At 43.2% G+C, this 25,698-nt stretch overlaps 1 protein-coding gene across 1 annotated transcript in view; it reads right to left on the bottom strand.

The window, feature by feature from the left end:
* The window catches only part of acadvl (acyl-CoA dehydrogenase very long chain), a 73,220-nt gene that overhangs the window by 21,252 nt on the left and 26,270 nt on the right, over positions 1-25,698 (bottom strand). The window contains exons 11-13 of the mRNA XM_060921091.1: positions 17,513-17,617; positions 16,901-16,987; positions 12,526-12,588 (exon numbers count right to left, since the gene is read on the bottom strand). Coding sequence (XP_060777074.1) covers positions 12,526-12,588; positions 16,901-16,987; positions 17,513-17,617 — 255 coding nt within the window. The remainder of the gene's footprint in view (positions 1-12,525; positions 12,589-16,900; positions 16,988-17,512; positions 17,618-25,698) is intronic.

Here is a 25,698-nt window from a genome sequence, read left to right as displayed (position 1 = left end):
ACACCCCGAAACACATGCTGGTGTATGCTCTTGCCACGCAATCGAGCAACGACACCCCTGCAACTGAGGTCGTTGATTCAGCTCTAGGTGAACCGTACCCAGGCTTTGAACGAGAAGTTCAACAACAGCTGGTGAAAGCTGACAGCCTGACCACGGATGCCCAGAGACGACAGCTCCGTGAACTGTTCTACGACTTCAAGGCGATCTGGGCGCGAGATTCCAATGACTGCGGAGTCACGGACATCCACACCGTCCGAATCCCAACAGATCCGAACGCTCCACCGACGTTCGTGCGGCAATACAAAATCCCGTTAGCCGCATACGACTCAATACAAGAAACACTGGACACTCTGCTGGAAAAGCAGATCATTCGTGAGTGTAACTCGACTTACAACTCCCCCTTGTGGCCGGTGCTGAAACCGAACGGCAAGTGGCGTCTCACCATTGACTATAGGCAGCTGAACAAGCAAGTGCCCTTGTCAAGATGGCCCATGATCCATCTGGATCAAGAACTTGCCAAGGTGAAGGGTGCAAAGTTCTTCTCCACCGCCGACGTGGCGAGTGGATTCTGGACCATGCGCGTGGATCCAGCTGACCAGCACAAGCTGGCCTTTTCCTTTGGGAACCGCCAGCTAACTTTCAACCGATGTCCGTTCGGCTACGCGAACTCCCCCGCTGAATTCAACATCTTCTTGCATAAGGCAATGAGCGATGCCGCAGCTCGTGGCAACTTGATCTATGTCGATGACATCCTCATTAGGTCACAGACTTTTGATGCACACCTCAAAGAGATACGCCATGTTCTGTCTCAGCTGTCCAGAGCAGGAGCGAAGCTCTCTGTCACCAAAGGGCAGTGGTGTCGCACCAAAGTTGAATACGTTGGACTGTGCGTCGGGCCAGATGGCATTGAACCCCAGTCAGGGAGGGTGCGGGCTATCCAAGACATCAAAGCCCCATCCAACGTACCCGAACTCAGGAGCTTCTTAGGGGTCTGCAACTACTCCCGACAGTTCATTGAGGACTACGCGGACATAGCACGACCGCTCACCGAGCTCCTCCGGAAGGATAAACCCTTCCAGTGGAGTGACCCTCAAGAACTCGCGTTCAAGAGCATGAGGCAGAAGCTCTGCTCCGCTCCCTGCCTCGCGTATCCCGACAAAGACAAACCGTTCTTCTTGGAGGCTAGTTTCTCCACCCACTGCCTGAGCGCTGCACTGTCACAGCAGCATGACAAAGATCGCCGTGTCGTAGCATACGCCAGTCGGCCCCTCAGTGCTGTGGAGTTGAAATTTTCAGACTGCGAAAAAGCCCTGCTGGCCACGGTCTGGGCCGTTGAACACTTTCGCAGTTACATTGGTGGCCAGAAGGTGGTGATAGAGACCAATCATCAACCGGTCTCGTTCTTGAACAGCCAGAGGCTGAGAGAGGGAAGAGTTTCGAACAGTTGCATCGCAGCTTGGATGATGGCACTACAGGGCTACGACGTCGAGGTGAAGTACGCCCAGAACCACAAGATGGTGCTTGGCCGAGGGCTGGCGGAATGCCAGCATTGCGACTGCGAGAATAGTCCAGATCAAACCGAACTAACAACCGTACCTGCTCTCCCCTCCGACCACCACTACTATGACGAGAACGTCTGCAAAGACCTCCCCACCGCTTACATAGATGGATGCTCATTCCATCATGAATGCAAAGTGCAAGCCGGTGTCGGTATCGTATGGGCGAACGGCCCTATACAAGGGAAATACCAACACCGACTTGGGGCTAAGACTAGCCAATATGCGGAGGTAGCAGCCGTGCTCATCGTCCTGCAACAAGCTGCCCGTGAGAACATCAAGCGGTTAGTCCTCTGCTCTGATTCAAATTATGCCAGGCATAGCTTCGTCTCACACTTTCCCTCGTGGAAGGTGCAGGACATGAAAAACGCAAGGGGCAAGGAAGTGAAACACTCCGAACTCTTCCTAGCATGCGATCGACTCATAACCGAACAGGGAATGTGCGTCTATTGGAAGAAGGTGAAGGGACATTCTCAAGTCCCAGGACCTGACAAAGTCGGTAACGATGAGGCAGATGGCCTCGCCAAAGCGGGAGCCGTAGACGGCCCCCTTTGGGAATTCCAGCCGTCATGGCTTCCCGAGACGCCACGCCATAACGTAACCGCGATTACTCGCCGACAGGCTAGAGCAGGTCAAACTGACGCAGTACCCCAAGCAGGAACCGTGCAACTCGGCCGACTGCCCCAGGACGCCGACCTGGTGTCTATGCAGGAAAGGGATCCCGTGATCCACCAAATCCGTAAGTTCCTTGCGGACCCCGTGGCGTCCCCAATTTCCCCACAAGAGTTGCAACAGTCCCGAGACTTAAACCACCTTCACAATCTCAAAAACTGCTTAAAACTCGAGAAAGGACTCCTGGTGTACACACCACGCAACCAGGGACCTCCCCGGTGGGTCGTGCCCACAGATCATAGGGGGGTCATGTTGCAGTACGCTCACGACAGCCCGTGCGGGGGCCATAGGAACGCTCAGGCGACCTACCAGACACTCCAACAGATTGTCTATTGGCCCTTCATGATTCAGGACGTTACCGAGTATGTTAAAGGGTGCTTGATTTGCTGCCAATTCCGACCAGCCCAACCGTTGAACCGCGCCCCACTGCAAAGCAAAGGCATCTCATTCCCCTGGTCTAATCTCCAGATAGACTGGGTCGGACCGGTGCCGAAATCAGCTCGAGGTAATAAGTATCTCCTGACCGTCACTTGCGCGTTCACGAAGTGGGTGGAATGCTTGCCCGCCCCAAACGAAACCGCAGAGACCACCGCTCTCCTTCTTATGAACCATGTGTTCAGCCGTTGGGGCTTGCCCCTATCCATTGATTCCGACCGAGGTACTCATTTCACCGCAGAGGTCATGAGAGTGTTGTGGGAGATGCTCGGAGTCGAGGCAAAATTCCACATCGCGTATCATCCTCAGTCTTCCGGTCAGGTCGAACGCGCCAACCAAACCATCGTGAGCATGCTTCGCAAGTATGTGAGTCACCATGGCAAAGATTGGGACATCAAACTCCCTCTGGTGCTGATGGCCATTCGGTCCACTCCTCACCGCACCACCGGAGTCACCCCGTTCGAAATGATGACTGGCCGTGAAATGGTTCTTCCCTTACACCTCCTCTACCGACCAGAGGACCTAAGCGTTGCCACCGCGTACACTGCACACCAGTACGTCACCGACTTGCAACGCCACTTGCAGGCCACATTTGCGTGGGCCCAGGAACACCTCGAAAAGAGTGCGAAAGGACAGAAAGCTTACTACGACAGAAAGGCGACACACCGTGAGTACGAAGTAGGCGACAGAGTCCTATACTTCAATTTCACCAAACCGGTAGGAGTAGCCAGAAAATTCTTACCCCGTTGGTCCGGCCCTTTCGAAATCGTCGGTAAACTGTCCCCCGTCGCCTACCGCATCAAAACTTCGAAGCCCAGCCAGGCGCCTTCGTATAGATGGGTCCATAGCAACCAAATAAAGCTTTTTGAGCAGTCCACACTCCATAGGGGGGTGGACAAACAATAAGTTATAGCCTGCCCAACTTAGTTGCATGCCTCTCAATCCATAAGCGTGCATCTATAAGTAACCACCCTCGTTATCACTCAAATCGGAATAACAAACTCCTGTATGTTGCAGAATGGCCCCTCTCTGGATCCTCGGTATCTTCCTAGTCCTGCAGACCACATTGGCCGGTAACATAGTGGAACCAGGTCCGCCGAGTGGCATTGTTCTCCAAGATGCCCCAGGACTGCTCCTCACCAATTGCCGCGTCCATACCCAGCGCGTGTACACCCGCCTCGATCCTTGGGACGTGTACCGTAAGCATTTTAGATCGCCCACACAAACAAACCTCGAAACCGGGCCTGACTCCGAGATTGGGTCCAACATCGAACACGCCAAGCGTACCACAGTTCACATGCTCGAACAGTTACAGAAGTTCATAGTCACTGAGGAGGAACTCAGCGGCAAAACACGCCCTAAACGGTTCCTCGGAGGACTACTTACTGCTGCATCCGCCATTGGCTCTCTGTTCTCAATGGGCCTCTCTGCCGTTAACACCGTTAGCCTAACCGCGGTCAAACGAGAAATGAACATTCTTAAGGAAGAAATGCCAGAAATCCAGGGTAGACTACTAACTCAACAGGAGGAGCTGCAGGGCCTAGGCAAAACCCTGCAGGGAACCATACTAACCGTTAACATGCATTCTACATTAATCAAGAACACCGTACATGCCGTAGACAGGCTAGCAGCAATCAGGAGAAGCGAAGTCAAGTACGTCCGAGTTATCCGAGACCTAATGCAGGACCTGATGAGAGAAGTAAGTAGCTCTCTCAGCACCCTGAGTGGAGGTAAAATCCCACCATATTTGATACCCCTCAGCATGGTTGACAGCATACTCCGATCTACTACCACGACTAACGTTTACTCATCACAGATTCATCTGGCTTATAGTCTTGGCAGTGCTATCCCCATTTTTGTGAACCCTCAAAACCTAGAAATAGGCTTCATCCTCAATCTCCCCGTTATTGAACGGCAAAACATATACAGAATCAAATCTGTCCTTAATGTAGGTTTCTGGAACAACGACGTACACGTACGTTTGCAGACACCTTCCACCATAGCCTATCACGATGACAACCCCTCTATCTACCTCGTCCCTAATTTAGACATGTGCACCTCTACCAAAGATATCCACTGGGTCTGCCCCAGCAATCCCTTTATCCGAGACACCACAGACCGTCTCTGTGGATTGACAAAAGTCCCCGAGCAGAAGTGTGCAGGCAAATTGTCTATTAAAGATGAAGGAATAGGAACTAGAGTAGAAAGAGCTGGTAATCGGTGGCTAATCAACACTCCCCAAACTGAGATTCTGGTATCATATGATCAACATAACACTGCCACTAGAATGAAGATACCTAACGAAACCTCTCTCCTAAGTGTCCCACTTGGAGCCACTGTTCACGTGGGTGACATCACCCTCCATCACCTTAGCGCTGACCAGTATGAGACCGAGATAGAAATGCCCGATGCCTTCCCAGGTCACGAACTTGAGATAAACTCCACCCTCCAAGCACAACTACTGCTGGAAGGGACCAAAACCGTGCAATTCGATCTTAAGCCCACTGGCATCGCTACCACTTTCTTGAATAACCGCGCAAACCCTTCTTCCGATCAAGGATCTTTAATAAGCCGAATTGCGCTGGGATTTCTAGCTAGCGGTTGGGTTATCACAGTCTTCATAGCCATCACTCTACATAGGTACATACTGACACTACACCGCAAACTGGACAAAATGATCTATGCACCTGAGAAATTAGATCGTGGCATTGTCCGATTCTCCATCAGGCCTAAGGCCTCCACTAACTTTCTTGAAGAGTAGGCTTGCTAACACGCTAACTAACCCCTCTTTTCCATTTTCCTTTATGGAGTTTTGATTATTTTTGTTTGCTGTGTGAAATATTGTATGTAGAAGGTAGTTAAGTAGCCATAGTGTAATTGTTTTCATGTCCAAGTGCCTATGCTTTCATGCCCAAGTGCCTATGCATCTTATGGACTGTATGAAATGAATTGAACTGTTGAACTGTGTCTGAAAGACTTTTCACAGAAAGGACCCTTGGAACTACCTCATTGTGGAACTACCTCATTGTGGAACTACCTCATTGTGGATTACTAGGGACCGTGGGCCGCAGACTAAACACCATGTGCCCATAGGGTATCACTCCTTTCAGCGCCTATGGCCAAGGGGGGAATGTTGGTAACTCGCCAGCGCCCCCTATAACGATCCCACAATTTCCTTGCGCGCTCCACCCGGATGTGACGTGAAGTGGAACTGCTTTAACTGTATCGAGAGCGCCTCGATTCGCTCTCTCATGTTCTGACTACTGGAGTGGTCGGACGGACTGTAGGCACGCTCGCCTACAGTGTTGAGACTAACCGCTATTGTCTGAGAACAGCCTGTTCAAATTAGTTTCGGCCGAACTTTTGAACGACCCGCTAAGTTTCAGCGATATAGTGGTTTCGATTCTAAACCTTTGCAAAGTTTAACTACAGTTAAGTAGTTTTCCACGCTAAGAGGCATTTGCGGACAGCTTCGCTCCTCTCAGCCTTTTTCTCGTCGACGCATCACCGGAGGTTTCTCCTGAAGCACCGTGGGCCAGCTAGGCCTTCATCTCCCTGCTTCGTTAGCCGCGGTTGGACGCAACGCGCCGCTAACCTCCTCTCCTCGGACTGCAACCCTCAGCGCGGACATCGGAGAAAGAACTTCCATCGCATTGAGTAGGCACTTGGGCAAATTTTTAATTTGTAGCTTATTCAGATGGTTGTTAGGGTCATGTTTAAGCTTTGAGCTATTTAGCATACCCGCTCAGACACGGAAGGTGTTTGTTTGTTTTTATTGTTTGTTTGTTTGTTTTATTGTTTGTTTTGGTTCTGTTTTTTTTTTTCTTTGAACTTGTTAGACAGGGTATCTTGCATGATATCTTTCCTTAACTCCATTGCTAGCTTCCCTATCTGATTAGCAGCGCAGCGACAAGTTTGTTATTTTAAGCTCCGAGGCTAGACCGCTACAAGGCCTAGTTCTCTCCATCCAACACATATACACACTCTCTCACACTCTTTCTCTCTCTCTCTCTCGCGTTGAGTTCTTTGCCTAGATAGTCTGTTGGAAATTGTTGTTAAGTGCAGTGTTTGGATCCAGCTGTAGCGTGGTCAGATTCTCCTTAGCAACTTATTGCTAGCTAGTAGGCTTGTGTTCTCGACTAGGCCTGCAGGCGCCATTTTTCCGACGCCATTTTGATACCTTCCTCATTGAGTTACCTGTGATACGACACCTAGGCACTGACCGCCATTTTGTTTAAGCATTGCCAGAGTGGCTAGCATTAGCATCTGCCCACAGATACCTACACAAAGCACACATTAGCCACAGAGCTAATCCTTTGTTCTATTTAGCTAACATTCCTTTGTTTTAGCTAACATTCCTTTGTTTTAGCTAACGACAAGCTAGGTCACACACACACACACGCATCGGCTTGCCCTAGCCTCACACACACGCACACACAAGGGATTCTTTTCTTTTTTTTTTTCCTTCTATCTCTTTCTCTCTCTCTTTCCCTCAAATTTATAGTCCAGGTGTAATTGTTCCATTGTTTTGTCTTGTTTATTACCTTTGCTGACATTGAATGTATTTTGAGTTTATTATTATTAGTGAGTAGTAGACAAATAAAAGCTAATAAAATTGAATTGCATTTTACTTGTTCCTGTTGTTTATTCACAAGGTCAACTATTTAGAACTCCTTTTTCCTTCAGAATTTAGCTTTTGTATACAACTGGGTTTCCCATCTAATACAGAGCTACCATTAATCTTGAGTGTAACCATTCACGGTGAGTATTAAGATTAATAATTTAAGATTTTATGAGACTGATCTTTATTTATAAATTGATTAATTTAATTATCAATTATCACATAATTTATAATTTAATTAATCCCAATTCAACCTACACTGGTTTGTTTATGAGAAAACGACCTGGTGGTTTTCTGCAAATTTCTTCAACGTTATCATGTAATTATTAAAATGGTTAACAGATGTATCGTAGGAGGGTGTAGCAACACCAATCTTGATGGGATTAGTACTCATCGTTTCCCAAAAGACCGGACAATGAGAGAGAAATGGGAGCGCTTGGTCTACACAGGCTGTGCACTGAAACTGTGCAAAGCTCTCGCAGCCTGCTGACGCTTCCGCAGGTGACGTCACGAATCTGGCTCCAGACTCCCTTGGGATTTTTCCAGATGCGTTTTGTTATTTTATTTTTTTCTGCTGTAGACAGATGGCCTTGTGCAAAATTACCCTTCTGGATGAGTGTGTAAAGGGACATACTTTCATATAAAAAAAAAATGAAACTGGTCTAGAATATGCACTTTAACAGCATTGTTGTATAGTAAATCAACAATACCAGGCAATGCAACAGAACCCCAACCACAATGTTTATGGATTATAAGCTCGTGAAAACATTGTTTCATGTTGCGCATGACTGAACCAAGTATACTGCTTTATAAATAAGATCCCTTATGGTTCCTTTTTAATCACTTTACATAAAAGTTAATGTTCCGTTTTGTTCAACAGATCCAACAGGCACATTTATTCTAAACAGTAAAAACACCACCTAATTGCTATCTCAGTTTCAAAGGAACTGGAGATGTGGCAAGATAGACCGCGTTGCTCAACAAAACAAATGAAGAGGAACGAGAAGTGCCCCGTTTTAGAAATACATTTGCTGAATCATCTAGAGTTGCAGCACACATCAACAATCCACATGAGTGAACTCGATTTAGATTTTCTTTCTGCCTACTTCTTGTCTACTCTTTTCTGTCAAAAATAATCATCATACAGTTATGTTTTTAGCTAGGACAATGAAGTGTGTGTACCTGACCCATATTTTGCTAACTAGCGGTTAAGTTTCAGCTGTAACACTGCAAAACAATTTCAGTGGTTAAAGCCTTTAACCCCCTACGCTCATTTGGAGGGGTTTTATGTGTCAGACACCTACAAGGTTTTTCCACAACCCCCAAGGCATCTATTTGTTCCACTTCAAATCATGTGGGAGTATTTCAAAGCTCCGCTATTTGCCTTAGGAGCCATGGTTACGGTCATCCTTTTTATTTAAATATATATATATATATATATATATATATATATATATATATATATATATATATATATATATATATAAAAAATCAAAATCATCCAGCTGTAAATTAGAGCAGTGGTTCTCAAATGGTTTTGCTTCAGGACCAATATTTTGGTTAGACATCGTCATGACAAGACACCAAAGTTGTTTATCATATGGAAACAACTTTGGTGTCTTGTCATGATGATGTCTAACCAAAATATTGGTCCTGAAGCAAAACCATTTGAGAACCAAGCATAATAAAAAAAAAAAAAAAAAAAAGCTATCAATACTAAATTATCCATTGCATAGCCCTTAATAAAAAGTTGGATATTCATCATTTACTATCTCACATAAGAGGAAATAAATCAACTTCTATATTGGGTTGTTAAGGTTCTACTTCATAAGTATTTAAAGTGGAAAATCTCAGTTTAGTAACTGCAATGCACATGCTTAATCGAGCACAAAATTATTCACATTAATATGAAACTGGGCCACGATATAAAATGCATGCATATAACCCAGGGTAAGTGCAATCTGCCTAGCTTAACAAATAAAACAAACACCGACACAAATACTGAATTACAAGTTGCACACGGATATGAATATATGCACAACTATTAAATGCATACACATAATGAGAATTAACTGCAGCCAATAAGAACAGAGCCAAAATCACTGCCTGTGCAAATAAATGAAAAACATGAAGATGGAATTTCATGCTGATGAGTGTGTCAAAGTCAAGATGGTGTGATCAGATAAATTTGTTAGTTCAAGTGCATAATAGTCACTCATCTTAATGCACGTTAAAGGAATAATCCGGAGTGATATGCTTTCTTAAAAGTCGAGTGCCAAGTGCAGACCCCATCCTGCTGGAAATGCACAATTGTGGTATGTTGTGCATTTCCAGCGGAATGGGCTCTGCACTCGGCTTTTACGGACTGTCCGCTGAAGATGGCGTCTGGGGAAGACCGACTTCAGGTAAGGTACTGGCTTTGTATTTACTCTTCTACACACTCTGCCCGTGCACTTGCAGAGCCAGGGACACTTCGTTTTGTTTGTAGGAACCCTCTACTCACTTCCACAGAACTGTCATGTTGTTTTGAGCTTTGCAACGGTTTTAAAACTAGTGTTTTGTATCTGCAAAAAGACATGCCCTGCGCACCGCCGTGTTAGCGCTTTCCGGGTGAAATCGCAAAAAACGAATTCTCAAAACACATCCGATTGACATGATTGTGGTAGCAATTCAACGTGTGCACTCCCAATAATGCGAAAATAGACCTAGAAAGCATTTCACTCCGGATTATTCCTTTAACTTCTGCTGCTTTATGTCCTCAGATAGATTTTGTATTCTCCTCCGTATGGAGTCATTGGAGATGGGAATCCCTCCCACCCGATTCACAGCGAGGATCTCTCTGGTCATGTTGAGAGCAGCGAGTAAAATAAACTCTTCTGTAACTGTTTTTACATTTTGAAATACAAAGAGCGAGTTTGTATGATGCACAAAGTGATTGCTCCTGAACAGTGCACATGACAAAAAAAAAAAAAAAAAAAGTCAACCGGCTTGTCTTTACGGCTTGATACTTTGTCTCGGATTATGTCGATGGCTTCATGCTTTTCATAGCCTACAAGTCAGTCAGTCATTGCACAACTCGTACTAGTTGTTTTTGTTTAATTTGCATCGTCTTCGCTTCCCTGGCCAGCCTTTTATAGGAAGCGTAAATTTCACTCTGTTTGTTTATCAGTGCTGGCAGCAATTATTTACAGACGAACTGGTGCCAAAATTGACAATTTTAATGGATGCATAGCACGATATAGCTGAATGATTCATTGGCTACAGGGAGTGTTCCTTCATCATTATTATTTTGAAACAATCAGAATGCCAAGGGCATAGTAGCTCATCTGGCCTGCCATCAAAACAACCATGACCACCAAAAAGAACTGAAACATGACAACGTGAGAGATGACCAACCTCCACGGCAAACTGTTTACAACAGGAAAATCAACAAAGGACAAAATTGTGTTCCCCGAGGGAAGATCTACCCAAAACATCGATCAGAACTGAATTCGCATGATAAGGAGATACAATTCTAGTCAGAAGAAAACGTGTTAAGTCGAACCAATTACTAATTTGTTAGCAAAAAGAGACAATACAATGACCAAGTTTTGTGCAGAAGGTCGAGTTCTTTCAAATAAAACTCAGAACCGAAATCCATTACGAACTGAGGGAAGAGACACGATTTAACTGAAAATAAACAAAAAAGTTGTACACAAATTGTTTACAACAAGAAAATCAAAAAACAAATGACCAAGTTTTGGTCCCTGATAGAAGATCTACCCAAAACATTGATCAGGACTGAAATGGGGTGAGAAGTGACAGAGGAGATACAATTCTAGTGAGAAGTCCCAAAACTCGTGAAGTTGAACTAATTAGCAGTTTGTTAGCAAAAACTGACAATACAACGAACGAGTTTTGTACAGAAGGACTTGTTCTTTCAAACGAAACAATCAGAACTGAAATCCATTGAGAACTGAGGGAGGAGATATGATTTAAGTTGTAAACAAATGGTTTACAACAGGAAAAAAAAAAAAAAAAACGGCCAAGTTTTGTTCCTCAACGGAAGCGCTACCCAAAACACCGATCAGAACTGGAATCGGATGAGAAATGAGAGAGGAGATACAATTTTAGTGAGAGGGCTGGAAAATTCGTTAATTTGGCCTCATTACTAACTCATCTCATTATCTGTAGCCGCTTTATCCTGTTCTACAGGGTCGCAGGCAAGCTGGAGCCTATCCCAGCTGACTACGGGCGAAAGGCGGGGTACACCCTGGACAAGTCGCCAGGTCATCACAGGGCTGACACATAGACACAGACAACCATTCACACCTACGGTCAATTTAGAGTCACCAGTTAACCTAACCTGCATGTCTTTGGACTGTGGGGGAAACCGGAGCACCCGGAGGAAACCCACGCGGACACGGGGAGAACATGCAAACTCCACACAGAAAGGCCCTCGCCGGCCACGGGGCTCGAACCCGGACCTTCTTATTGTGAGGCGACAGCGCTAACCACTACACCACCGTGCCGCCCTCATTACTAACTCATTAACAAAAAAAAAATTGACAAAAACAACGACAAAGTTTTGTTCAGAGTGAGGAGTTCTTTCAAACAAAACAATTGGAGTGGAAATCCATGGAGAATCAATGGAGGAGATATGATTTAACTTAATTGTGGATGATGGACGCCATGCCATGGCAACAGCTCATCAGCCTTACAGCCAGATGAGATAATAATCTGCTTTAGTGTTGTATTTCCCCCCCACAGTACTCCGTTTTATCATTTGCATTGAGCAACACTTTTCTTCCCAGCAGTCTGAAACCCAACCTTAAAGCGTCTGTGACTCACCAGTTTGGAGACACTGAACTAGAGTCTACAAGACAGCTCTAATGGGTCAAAAGCCAAAATCAACCACGCCATTATTCATAAAATTCTCTCGTGCTACTGCCTGTTTACCCTTTTTATTGTTTGGACTGCAACAGTCATTTCAAGTGTGCAGGATCCTGCTACCCTGAACAAATATTTAGTTTTATGATGGTGAAAGTGAAACAAGTTCCTCCAGGGTGTTTTCCACCAACACTTTTTACTGGGTGGTTTATTTACAATATGCACACTTTATGCCAAAAGGCTGTGACTGTGCCTCTGTGTCACCAAACACAGTCTGAGCAGGCAGCATGTTTTTACATTTTGACATCTCTGAAGGAGCAGATAGACTGTACTCACTGAAAATTCATCTGCAAGTGAAAAGTAAAAACTTACCTTCATAAAACCCATTCCACCCATAATCTGAATACACTCATCAGTCACAGTCCATGCTGCTTCCTGAGAAAGCAACAGATCATATATTAACTCTTTACCCCTTAATGACGACCCCGTGTATATCCCTTAATGACGACATATGATGCCTTGTCTAAAACCTTGTCTTTAGACTTTTTTTCTTGTAAATATGTTCTCAGGGTGAACAGTATATATATACACACACACACACGCACACAGGTAGTCGTCAACTTACGCATTTGGTGACGACTGACCGGTCGTAAACCGATCTGGTCGTAAGTCGGCCTATGTTAAATGAACGTAAGTATATTGTGATGTGTAATGATATTGTAATCATCTTAAAGTCTTATTTTATCAACATTTTCTTATTTCATTACCTTGGCTCATTATTTGGTTTAAGGCCCACTTTACACGGGGACGGTATAAAACAAAAACGCAAAAGTCCGTTTTTGTTCTCACTTTTTTCCGCGTCTACACGACCGTTTTCAAGGAGGAAATCTGCGTCTATACGGTGACGCATAAATGTCTCCGCTATGTCTGCACGCATGCGCAACGTCTTCCGTCTTGTCTGATCTGCACATCTGCACCGCTGTTCTGTCAAGTTATCCTACCAAGCCTACTACGCATGCGCGAAATCCAGGAGGGTAGGAAAATTCAACAGTAGTTTTGTCCCACCGATCAGCTGGGCTGATAGAAAATCGGTGAGAATTTCACGCATTTGCCGATTTTTATGTTTTGTGTGTATTGGTCGAGTCTTTGGCCGAGTCAAATAATTTGTAATGACTTGTTTTGAATAATAAAACGGTCTGTATGAGAACTTGCTAGGATAACTTTACAGAACACCGGGTAGGAAGAAATTATAGGTAGGAAGAAATTTCAGAACACCGGCTGAGGTACTGTAGTGCTCGAGGGAGGAGCAGGAGCAAACCGAAACTCTTTTAATCTGCCTTTATTAAGTAACACTCACTCTTGTTTCGGTGAAGAAGAGAAAAGGCAGTGTCCATCTCAGCAAAATAAACCCGTTCGGCTGCTAGTTTTGTTTTCAGTCTCGGGTTTATGGTTTCACGAGCGGCTTGAATACGCGGCGCGCGCGTTCGTGTGTGTGTAACTTGGCGACACCAAACTGAGGAGCTCCAGCTGGGCGGGTGAGCAGGAAAACACATCTACTGCATTAAAACACAGAGCAGCTTGAAGGTCCGTTGGATTGATGTAATCAGACATGCTCTTACTTTTTTACTTACTTTCTTACTTCCCGGGCTGGCATGTGCAGTATATGACATATGTATGACGTAAACGCGTACCCAACGTGAGCAGATCCGAGCAGAGTTTCGCGTATTGGGTAGTTTAGACAGATACGCAACGGGGGCCGTTTTTAACTTATCCACTTTGAAAGGCGTTTTCAATTTTATCCGTTTTTCAGCCTCGGAAACGCCGTCCTCGTGTAAACGAAAGGCACTTCTGATAAAATATTTAGTCGTTTTTACCCGACAGCGTCCTCGTGTAAACAGGCCCCAAGTCAAACACTGCATACTCAGGGGTGAAAATAACTTTTATTTCTTGCCGGTATATTATTTTGAGCCATAGTGCGCGTGCACAGCACACGCCAAAAAAAATACACCTAATTATTTATTATTGTTTACTTATCAAGCATTCACTAGGACTTCTTATCACTCAGTAGTACTAGTATAGTACTTTTTTTAATCACACTATCACTCTTTCATCCACCTGTATCAGTTTTTGATTATAAATAAATTGCACACACATCATTTCAACAACACAATCGTTTTAATTACATTTTTTTTTAGCTGAACAGTTGAAAACTAACTTTTCATTTTGGACATTGGACACAGAACAGTGCAACCGAACAGAAAAGTGAAAGTTACTTTGATTACCAGCTGCGCACGTTATAGCACAAGATCTGGTTAAGCCACACGCACGCTGTACAGCAGCTCGCTCGTTGTTTGTCCAGCGAAACACTGCACACATAATAGAAGAGGCTGGATGCAATGTTGCCAGATTGGGTGGTTTTAAGTGCGTTTTGGCGGGTTTTGAACATATTTTGGGCTGGAAACCGTCAGCAGTATCTGGCAACACTGGCTGGATGCTGGGCGCTGCCGGGAGCTGGGGTGGAAACTGTTGTACGCTAGAATCCTCATTAAAAAAATCCTCATTAAAAAACTCTTCATCATCACTGTTTACTAAGCACGCAGCCATTTTGAGCGATTGTGAACAAAAACGTTTGAGATTATCTAAAGTACAACAAGGCTAAAATCCGGTTTATATGTTTAGATGACACGAAGACGTGCTATTGGTTATGAAAAACTAGAATAACCAATCAGAAAGCTTGTTTCACTCTCCATATGTACAGGAAAATTTAGAGTCGTCATATGTCGTCATTAAGGGGTAGAGAGTTAAGACAATTTATCGTACAAGGAATTTTTGCAAACAGATACTCAAGATGCTGATGTTTATGCACAGACAGCACATTACAAGCAGTCATCATTATAACCTTCCCTCCTTTAGAGTTTAAATTAAACTTTCAAAAAGATGTGTTTCTTTAAAGGTCCCATGGCATGGTGGTTTGTTGATGCTTTAAACGGGCTCGTGGAGGTTTCCGGATGTTATATCCGCAGCCTTTCTCGAAATGAACCCTCGGCACGTAGATATAGCCTCCTGGGAGAAAGCCCCGTTTCAGTGCTTTTCCCAGTGCGTCGTTTTGCTAATGAGAAGCAGCAGGCGGGGAAGGGTAGAGGGTGGGGGCAGGTCTTATCATTAATATTCATGACATGTAAACGTGTTACCTCTGATTGGCTAACAGCACTGTGCCGCTACCTCCAGTGGGTCAGAACAAGCGGATGTGGGTGTCTTATGGCCCTTTTCCACTACCCTTTTTCAGCTCACTTCAGCTTGCTTCAGCCCGACACGGCTCGCGTTTCGACTACCAAAAACCAGCACGACTCAGCTCGCTTCAGCCCTGCTTAGCCCCTAAAACTCGCACCGTTTTGGAGTGGGGCTGAAGCGAGCCAAAGCGAGCCGAGTGAGGCTGGGGGCGTGAGCAGACACTCCCCTGTGCACTGATTGGTGAGGAGGAGTGTCCTCACATGCCCACACACGCCCCGCGAGCGCGCTGGGATCTGTAAACACCGTAAACCCGGAAGGAGAAGAATTACGAATTGCGAGAATTTCTGAAGCCTTATGCGCCTCGCCTCATCTATACGCTCTTGCCAGTATCTGTTGGCGTTGTCAGTGACAACAAGCCACAGCACCAAGACCAGCAACACTAACGACTCCATGTCCTCCATGTTTATTGTTTACTATTCGGGTCGTGAGACTACCGCTTAAAAGCTCACTGATGTCACTGTTTGCGCTGCTTAACGACATCACCTGACGTCCACCCACTTTCGCTAACTCCACCCAATGTGTCCACCCACTTCCAGCCAGCACGGTTCAGCGCGGTTGTAGTCGAAATGCAACTCCAACAGCCCCGCTCAGCCCGACTCAGCACGGCACGGCTCAGCCCGACTCAGCCGCGTTTGTAGTGGAAAAGCGGCATTACTATGGCGAGAGAGAAGGAACAAACCGCGAAGGGAAAAAATACCACACTGACGTCATTAAGGTGCGACGCGAGGAAATAAAATAAATTCAACAAATGTTTCGTTTTTTACTGAACAAACAAACAAATAAAATGAATGAGTGACTTTAAAAAAAAAAAAAAAAGAATGTGGGTGTTTGTAAAAACTGTTTTGATTGGCTATTATAACAGAGCATGCTGCATGCTTTTTGGTTTTGTAGCGCAGAGTACCTGGCTAACTGCAGGAAGCGGTTAGCTGCACAGCTAATGTAGCCATTGCAAGGCTAACGTGGCACCGATTTTAAAACACATCCACATCCATGTACAGCGCAATTTCCATGTTTCGCTCGCTTAGGTGATGCCATGTTGTGTCCTTCCTCTATGGTCTCCTCACTACAACTGGGCGGGGCAACCCATACAGTGGGTGGGAATCCAGAGGGGGGGCGTGGGGATCATCTCCCTTGCTGACGTAGTAAAGGGAAGAGCTTATCAACGCGCCGTTTTGACGCGCCATTCTCAAATGTTGGGCATAGTTTGGTTTACACATTATGAAATTTCTAGCCACTGGGGTGACTTAAGAAGGTCAGAGGAACTCATTTTAACGTTAAAAAACCTCAGAAAGTGAAAATTTCATGCCATGGGACCTTTAAAAAAATTACATAATGCAATCTTAGGAAGGGTCACTGCTGGTTTTACCAATAACAAAATTAACATGGGTCTAAAAAAATATATATTTTGGTTTGCAAGGTTTATCATTTTTGATCGCAATGTGTGTAAAACACTCACAGAGGCAAAGATTTTACTGATGGCCGCTTCAATCTGGAAATCTGTTGCTCCACTGTCCATGTTCCCACTGACCATGTAGGCCATAGACTTCGTGCACAAGAGAGGAGTGAAGAGAATAAAGTTAGCCATTTCAGAGAAATAAAAAGAATTTTCCCCCCCGGAAATGAAGGGGAAAGCCAGAGTAACCAAGCTGCATTTCTGGACTACTTGCTCATGTGAGAACAGATCTTAAAAAGTGAACTTCCTCTACCTATATGACAGTTTCACTCGACATTAATCAAGGCAATGTACGGGAATATTCTGCTAAAATAAAGCAGAAAACTTTATTTTCCTTTAGTAGTCTGTTATTTGAATAATACATTAGATATCACCATGGATCATACCCAAGACCATTCTTTCTTAATATTACACAGTGAAGATCAAGTCAGTTCTGTGTGTAACATCTGATATTTCATTCCAGGGTTTTCAGGAAAGTCCTGCCCTGCTGTTTTCCATTCATCATCAAACCTAAGACTGCAAATATGATTACATTGTTTTGCTGGCTTAGCTGCCAGAAGAAAGAAGGAAAAGACAATGGACATTAACGAATAGTAACAAAACAGCCTTGCTCACCTCTGTAACATACTGCATCATGGCCATTCTGGCCATTTTCTCCTGTATGACTCCATAGTTGTGGATCTTGTTACCGAACTGTGTTCTGTTGGCAGCATGGTCCACCTAAGAACGTGAAAATGCACAAAAGGTAAGCGCAAATACTCAAAAAAACCATACGTAAAGCTATATTGCCTTTAGATTTCATAAAATTGGTGAAATTTAGTTCCCTCTGAAATGTAGTCATTGTGATGTGTTTATTTCTGCAATATCTCAAAAAACCAAAATCATAACCCCAGGCCATTCTGTGGCTGAGAAGTTATTTAATTTGAAGGGAATCCCTAGCAAATAATGCACATGAAAAAAAAAAATAATAATTCGCTTTACACAGTCAAGCAGACCGAGGAAGTCCATGAGTGCATGCGCAGGTCTACCACCTTCTTCTTTTGGGTTTTACAGCAGCCGGCATCCACAGTGTTGCATTACTGCCATCTACAGGTTTACCTTGACCGTGTACTGACAGTTCCATCAATCTGTCACTAAACGAACAGCTGATCACACCGAGGTGCTCGCTGACCACCGATATTTATTAGTTTGGTCCTGAGTTTCCTTTCCTTCGCAACATAACATCTTTTCTTCTCACTTTCCGTTACTGTAGGCTGTCTTTCATGTTTCATTCTCACACTCGCTTCCATTTTTCTCTCCTGTTTCAAATTTGTATCCCACAATGCCATGCGCAAACAGGGAAAGCCCACCACGTGATAGTCTGGCTAACGCAACTTCAAAGCTCTGCGAGCATTGGTCTGGCAAAGATATTAAGCCCAACCGTTTCCCAAAGCGTGTGGTTGACCCGCCTCCCTGAAATGCCTGTTTGCTACTGGTCGAAGCCAGAAAAGGCTGTGACGAAGCTTAAACCAATCACATCACTCTTTCCTCTGACGTATGTGATGCGACGGAAACTGCTTGAGTAACAGGAAGAAGGAGGAGAATAAATACCTCCAGGGCTGCTCTTTGCTCCGTTTTCAATGAGAACTTCCCGTTGAATGCTTTCAATACAGCATCTACCGCTGTGTCAAAGGCTTGCCGCTGCTCCATGTTCATAATGTTTCTAGTGAATGAAGCGCTTCCGGCATAGATTCTGTAAACAATCTATGGCTTCCGGTCACAGTTCTACTACGTCACTGCCTTGAACACGCCTCTACCCAGGGCCGTTGGAGATGCTCAAAGTTGATTGGCTCCTGATTTTTCGGGAGCTTGGAAGAGCTGGAGATAGCTTGCCTTGCCAGACTAATGCCGCTTTTCCACTACAAATGCGGCTGAGCCGTGCCGTGCTGAGTTGGGCTGAGTCGAGCTGAGCGGGGCTATTGAAGTTGCATTTCGACTACAACTGCGCTGAACCGTGCTGGCTGGAAGTGGGTGGACACATTGGGTGGAGTTAGCGAAAGTGGGTGGACGTCAGGTGATGTCGTTAAGCAGCGCAAACAGTGACATCAGTGATCTTTTAAGTGGTAGTCTCACGACCCGAATAGTAAACAATAAACATGGAGGACATGGAGTCGTTAGTGTTGCTGGTCTTGGTTCTGTGGCTTGTTGTCACCGACAACGCGAACAGATACTGGCAAGAGCGTATAGATGAGGCGAGGCGCATAAGGCTTCAGAAATTCTCGTAATTTGTAATTCTTCTTCTTCCGGGTTTGCGGTGTTTACAGATCCCAGCGTGCTCGCGGGGCGTGTGTGGGCATGTGAGGACACTCCTCCTCACCAATCAGTGCACAGGGGAGTGTCTGCTCACGCCCCCAGCCTCACTCGGCTCGGTTGGGCTCGCTTCAGCCCCACTCCAAAACGGTGCGAGTTTTAGGGGCTAAGCAGGGCTGAAGCGAGCTGAGTCGTGCTGTTTTTTGGTAGTCGAAACGCGAGCCGTGTCGGGCTGAAGTGAGCTGAAAAAGGGTAGTGGAAAAGGGCCACAAGTTCGCAACAGGCCCCCGTGTTGCGTCACACTTAGGATGGGTGGGCCCAGGCTACCACGTGATGCATAACATAGTATCTTGAATTGGGTCATAGTGAAGCAGGAAAAAAAAAATAGCGAAGAATTTAGGGCCATGTGGCCTTAAATTCATTAATTGTTCTATTTAAAAAAAAAAAAACAAACAAACAAAAAAAAAAAACACACTAAAAATTGGAAGTCTGTGATTCGAATTCAGTAGCTTTCGGTCCACTAAACAAAAATAACTGGGTGTCAGGGAAAATTCTTTTTATGACCTACATTTGAAAAATCTGACAGGTAGTCTACCTTTAAAGTTTAACAAGTAACACATCCCACACCACTTCACAAATGAGAAAGTTTGAAAGTCCTAATGGAAAATTAGCAAGCTTTCAGCCTGACAAAACCACAGAACGTGTGCAAATGTCAACTAAAGTAAGCAAACAGTTCTGACAACACACACTAGCTTTGCTAACATCCATCAATGACAATATAGCCAAATAGAAAATATAGCAAGCATTGGTTAATGTTCTTGAGCACCATGTTGAAGGAACTTTGTGTTTAAACTATTTAAATCTGTAACTGGAAGACATGTAGATTACAGAAACACCAAGCTGTTGTGAGAAGTAGATGCTTCTTTTGAAGTGCTGCACATACAGTAAGTGTCATTACTGTTAAGTTAAAAACATTTTTTACACAATATTGAAAAAAAAAAAAAAAAATCACACTGTCACTTCAAAGTAGCTCAGTCATTACTGTAACAAGCCACTGGCTGCTTCAAATTAATCATTTACATGCATGCATTCATTCATACAACAGAATATCAATCTGAAAAATGCATTGGCTCTCTCATTCGGAGACCGTACAACTAGTTGTTGCAGACATTTGCCACAATGTTTAGAGGCACAAGATTAAAAAAAAAAAAAGAAAGAAAGAAAAAAAGTCCACATGTATACTCTCCTTTTCTCACAAACGATGCATCTCTGTGGTTAGACACGTTATCTATGCACGTGCACCCAACACCCTGTAAAACTGAGAACGCTTGACATTTATCGACTATGAATCTCGATATTTAGCAGGCCTTCTAACAGTATCAAAACTAATTTGAATCAAAGTAAGACCTTTATAAATACAGCAGTTATATAAACGCACAAGGCTGTCGGGTTACTTGCTGGCTAAAATATACTTTAGCATTTGAACCATTTTGAGCTATTGACCAAAATCTCTGCCAAGATTAAAACCAAGTCTGGTTAAACCTACTGTTGCACTGGCAATGTATTTTAGATAACTCTTACAAGTTTTATGACCATATTTATTTCGCCATTTTATAAAGTTCGCCAGTAAGTCTTGTTCCCAGAATTTAAACCAGACTGCCACTTGCCAGTGCTACAAAGCCACCTCATAACAAAAGTACAAACACTGCTACGAGACAACAACCTAAGGGCCCATGCAGTACTGGCATGCACACGCGTGCGCACATACACATTTTACAATAGTTCTGAAAGTCATTCAAGTTATGAAATGCCACATGAAAATATGCAGTGGCTCAAAAGACAAGGATTGAAGATTTTTCAAAGTAGCCCTGAGAAAAGCTTCACATTCCGTTAACCAGCCTCACAACAGGTACCTGGCATACTTTTTATAATACTGAAATGTCCAAAATTGTTGAGTAAAGTGCTAGGTATGTTAAATAATTATTCAAAGACCAATGAACTGCCCTTAAGAAATCAGTTGACTATATTATAAAATTTAGCAATGTCAAGTCTTTTATTAGGCTAATAAAAATAAAATTTAGTTATAATCAGTTTTAAAATGCTAAAAAAAGGTGGGGGTTGAGGCAACGTAACCGAGCACAGACTGTGGCAATATATCCTGTGTCAAAGCGCTTTGCAAAGAAGTCTTTTGCCAGAACTGTAATGCTGCTCTAAAGCATGAAAATAAGGTTGGTGTTAGTGTGATGACACTTGAGCATACCTGTAACACATAAGCTGGCAAGCCTCATTTCATTTAAAAAACAAAACAGTCAGTCTGTGCATTTCTCCATGCACTTTTTTCCATTCCGAGGTTGAGTTCAGTCAAGTGGTGAATCCAAATAAGCTCATGTACGTTAAATGATTCACACTGTGGATTTTGTTCATTTCATTTCTTACTTTCGTTTAAAAAGTCAGTTTTCAATAAAAGGTAGGGCCTTTGTATTTTCTATATGAGCAATTCCAGTGTTATGGACGTGACACTTGAACTCAAAATGGCAACAAATGACCGAGTGCATGTTTTATTGTCTCCCAGTATTTAAACAGGTGTTGCATATTTTAAGGCTGTACCATACTGGAGAAGTGATAGAACAAGAACAATTCCCATAGTACATCTAGGGCATGCCAGAAAATGCCAATAAAAGATGCGTTATGGATGTGACAGAAAAAGTATCACTTTTCTTGGGTGACTGTACATTTTTATCAAACTCTGTGAAATTGTAAACCTAATGTCGAAATGGAGATATCCATTTGATAGAGGGGTCCAAGGTGAATATTAAAAAAATCTTTCTTTAAAATATTTTGTATTTCATGCAGAGTTTCGGAAGGAAAAGTCAGCGTTATGGATGTGACGAAATTCCGTTATGGATGTGACGCGTCTGAAATAGACATGGCATATGTTTAGAAAATCAGCAATTTAACCACCATAACCCTTTGAAAAACTCTCTAAATATCAGCTAAAACTATCAAAGTTCTTAAATAATATTTAGGATGGCTATTGTTTTGCTGTTTTGTGGATTTTAGCATACATTTCTGTGGCTTGTGGGAATAATATAGAATTGTACATGATCAAAGTTGATTTTAGCTTGGGTTTTACATTATAAGAAAGAAAGACTGACAGTGACATATTAGGTTGGTTACAAATTGGTTCAACTTATTCACATCTGTAAAATACAGGCCTAGGTGATATCTCTGGGAGTGGTTTTGATGTATTACATGTTGCTTTATTTTTGCATGGTGAGGTTGACATTTACATGGAATTGCCCATATAGGCCTTGCATTTGTCTAAGTTTAATCTGTTCATTAGTGTTTATTAATTACATAAATGCCATTTAGCAGACACTTATCCAGTGTGACATACAACACATCCAGAGCAGGGGGTTAGGGGCCTTGCTCAAGGGCACTTCAGCCATTCCTACTGGTCCAAGGAATTGAACCGGCAACCTTTTGGTCCCAAAGCTGCTTCTCTAACCATTTAGCCATGGCTTCCTTCTTATGGCCTTCCCTCTTAGGTCAATTATAACTGACCAAGGAAATCCCTTAAAATTTTGAAGCCATCTAAGAGACTAGGAATTTCATACATGCACATCAGATTGATTTAGGAACTAATTTCAAGCCCAACCCTAGAAGGTCGTGTGTATTTGAATGCTCGGAAATGTTCAATGCATGTTAATCTCCAACTTGCTTGAAAGGCTCCATCAGTAAACTGGATGTCTTGTTTCTGGGTATGGTTTTTTATTCCCAGAGTCAGATGAGAAGCCTTTTACATTTACAGTGACTCACACACTGCTATAACAAACGCCTTGGGGGATGTTCAAATAGTTCGCTATACCGAAAAGTCTATAATACAGGGATCCCAGCAATAATTGAAAAAAATAGAGGAATGTAAGAAACTATCAGCAGGGTTCAAGGGGGCTGCAAGCCCCCTGAAGCTGTTGAGATTTTAACATTTAAAGATGCTATAGAACACATTTTTTACATAGATTTAACATAGAAAAGCAACAGAATTTAACAATAATGTGTATCTATTTGATGGCATATTTTGTAATCAATGACATAAGTGGCAAAAAAAAAATTGTTATTTATAAAAATTAGATGAAAATGTAGCTTTGAAGAATATACTTCTTCTAACCCGGACACTGTTCCGCTATCTCTTTTATGGACGATATCTTTTTTTCCACGACATATTCAGGGCTGTGAAATTGTAAATAAGAAATCCGAGGAAAAGGGGGGGGGGGTCTGGGGGGCACAGCCCCCCAACATAAGCCGGGGGTCTGGGGCCTGCAGGGCCCCAGACACCAAGCCATTTTAGGTGTTATATGGTGTATTCTGAGCATTTCCTGCAAGTAAAAAATTGATCTCAACAAGTAAATATTTGACTAGTCTTGGTCTTCATTTTGCCATATAAAATACCTATCAACAGTTTTCTCTTTTAAAATGAAAGATCCATGTAAAATACCTTGAAATATCTAATAAGTGCCTATGTATTTTATCTCTTAAAAATAAAAGTAAAAAAAAGTGTAAATATCAATTTAAAGAAATGTTAATAAAAGAAAACTTTGATAGGCCTTTCAAAATGACTTTGTGAAAAATCATGCTTAATATTTAAGTGAGAGATACCTGTTGTCTTCCAAATTACACTTAATTCTTGTATTATGTCCTGGCTTTTTCCAAGAATCTGTCACGTCTCTTGTCTACAGAGAAAAAGTTTAAAAAAACTAAATGTTTCTTATCTAATATTATTTACATCTTTTCTTTTACTTCTGGCTCCTATTCCTCTTTGCATCACTCCCAGCTATTTTTTTCAATTCATCTTTCAGTAAGGCTATTAGTTATTAGTTCTATAGTATTTGCATTCCTCTATTAAAGCTATTTACAAAATGTTCATAGTCTGTCAAACAGCATCTAATGAAAGTCTTTTAATTTTCTTTTCTTTAACACCATCTCTTTCAGTTTTGCAAACTTGTTCTTTTTCATCTTTTCCTTCAGTCTGTCTGTGTGTTCTTTTCTAGCCCTCTTTGCATCTCTCTCAAACACCTCCTTAGCTTTCCTTTTTGATGGCATCTTATACATGTCTGATCTTGCACCCTGTAAGTACAGAATTCACGTACGCGGTGCCAGGTCACGCAATAGCTATTTTTAGCTCTGTCATGCACGAGTCGCAGTCAAGACATGTTCCACGCTCAGCTGGCATAAAACTCCGCGAGTCCGGCTGTATTGAGCCGCCGGTCTCGTGCAAGGTGATTAAAACCGACTAGACCCCCCCCAATGATTTTTAATGCAAAAATAGACGTTTTGTGAAGATATTTTTCGCGACAGAATCCGCGGAAATTTCACAGCCCTGCATATTGAATTAAGTTCAACGCATTAGAAACAAAAGCACGAACGAAGTTAAAACACATTTTCTAGCAAATGGGCACAGCCATATTGTTTTCTCGTGTACAGTCTCGCGGTATTTACATCAATTTAACTTCCGAGTGTTCCCGAATGTCAACGAGAACAAACGAAGCTGACAAAAACAATCGCTAAACAAGCAAACCAAATCAGAACGTATTCTGCTGGTCATTTTACTTAAACAAACATTTTTATCGGATATACAAGAGATTTAAAAAAAAAAAAAAAAACACCGCTTTGGCTAGAAAAATAGCGGAATTCCGCTAAATAGCGGACATCTGGGATCCCTGATAATACTGAAATGGACCCATGTGTCACACCACACACTCATGTTATGTGAAATTTCAGGCAAATTCTCATCATGAATTTCTCCTTCACGGTCATCACGGTTCATTGACTGAGTTAAAGGATCACAAACGCAGGCAATGATTCCTTTATCTGTTATGGAAATTATGGAGGTGACCAGTGTATCGTTGTCAACGTTCACCCACTGACTTGCCATGTTTTCTAAACCTTCACCATTCAGTTCAATCATGCACATCACTGATGTAATCTGCATCACTCTGCAGCGCAGGGGGTATAAAAACACTGCTGGTACACTTTAACTAGGTGTGAAGTTTAACGGTATCAGCAGTCATTTCATCCTTTTCACCGTTCTCAATAATTGTTCATGATCTACACCTAAGCAAGGCGAGTTAAGCCTTTGACATTAACACAACCACAAACTCGCTTACTTCTTGTTTGTCTCTGGTGAGAAGAGAAGCGCATGACTCAGTGTGTCATGTAAGCAGGCCAATGATAGACGAAATTACAGAAAGAGCATTTATTTACAAATGGGCAGGTAAACAGTTAAAAAAAATGTAAGACAAAAGACAGAATCGTGAAATGGGCAACGATCACACGAGGCACAGAGCGGCAGAGGCAAAGTCCAAATACACAAAAAGTCAAAACACAGGTACAAGGCTTGGGAATGTTAGACACTAGGTACAGCACGCCAAGCCTGTGTTTAGAGGGTCCTTATAAGCATGCACTGTGAAGTCGCTCCAACCTGAACAGGTGCATAGTCCTAAATCCTAATGGTG

The sequence above is a fragment of the Neoarius graeffei genome, chromosome 1, assembly GCF_027579695.1.
Source record: "Neoarius graeffei isolate fNeoGra1 chromosome 1, fNeoGra1.pri, whole genome shotgun sequence".
Classification (NCBI taxonomy): Eukaryota; Metazoa; Chordata; class Actinopteri; order Siluriformes; family Ariidae; genus Neoarius; species Neoarius graeffei.
Note: the sequence above shows the minus strand (reverse complement) of the source record. Positions and strands in the feature narration are given on the sequence as shown.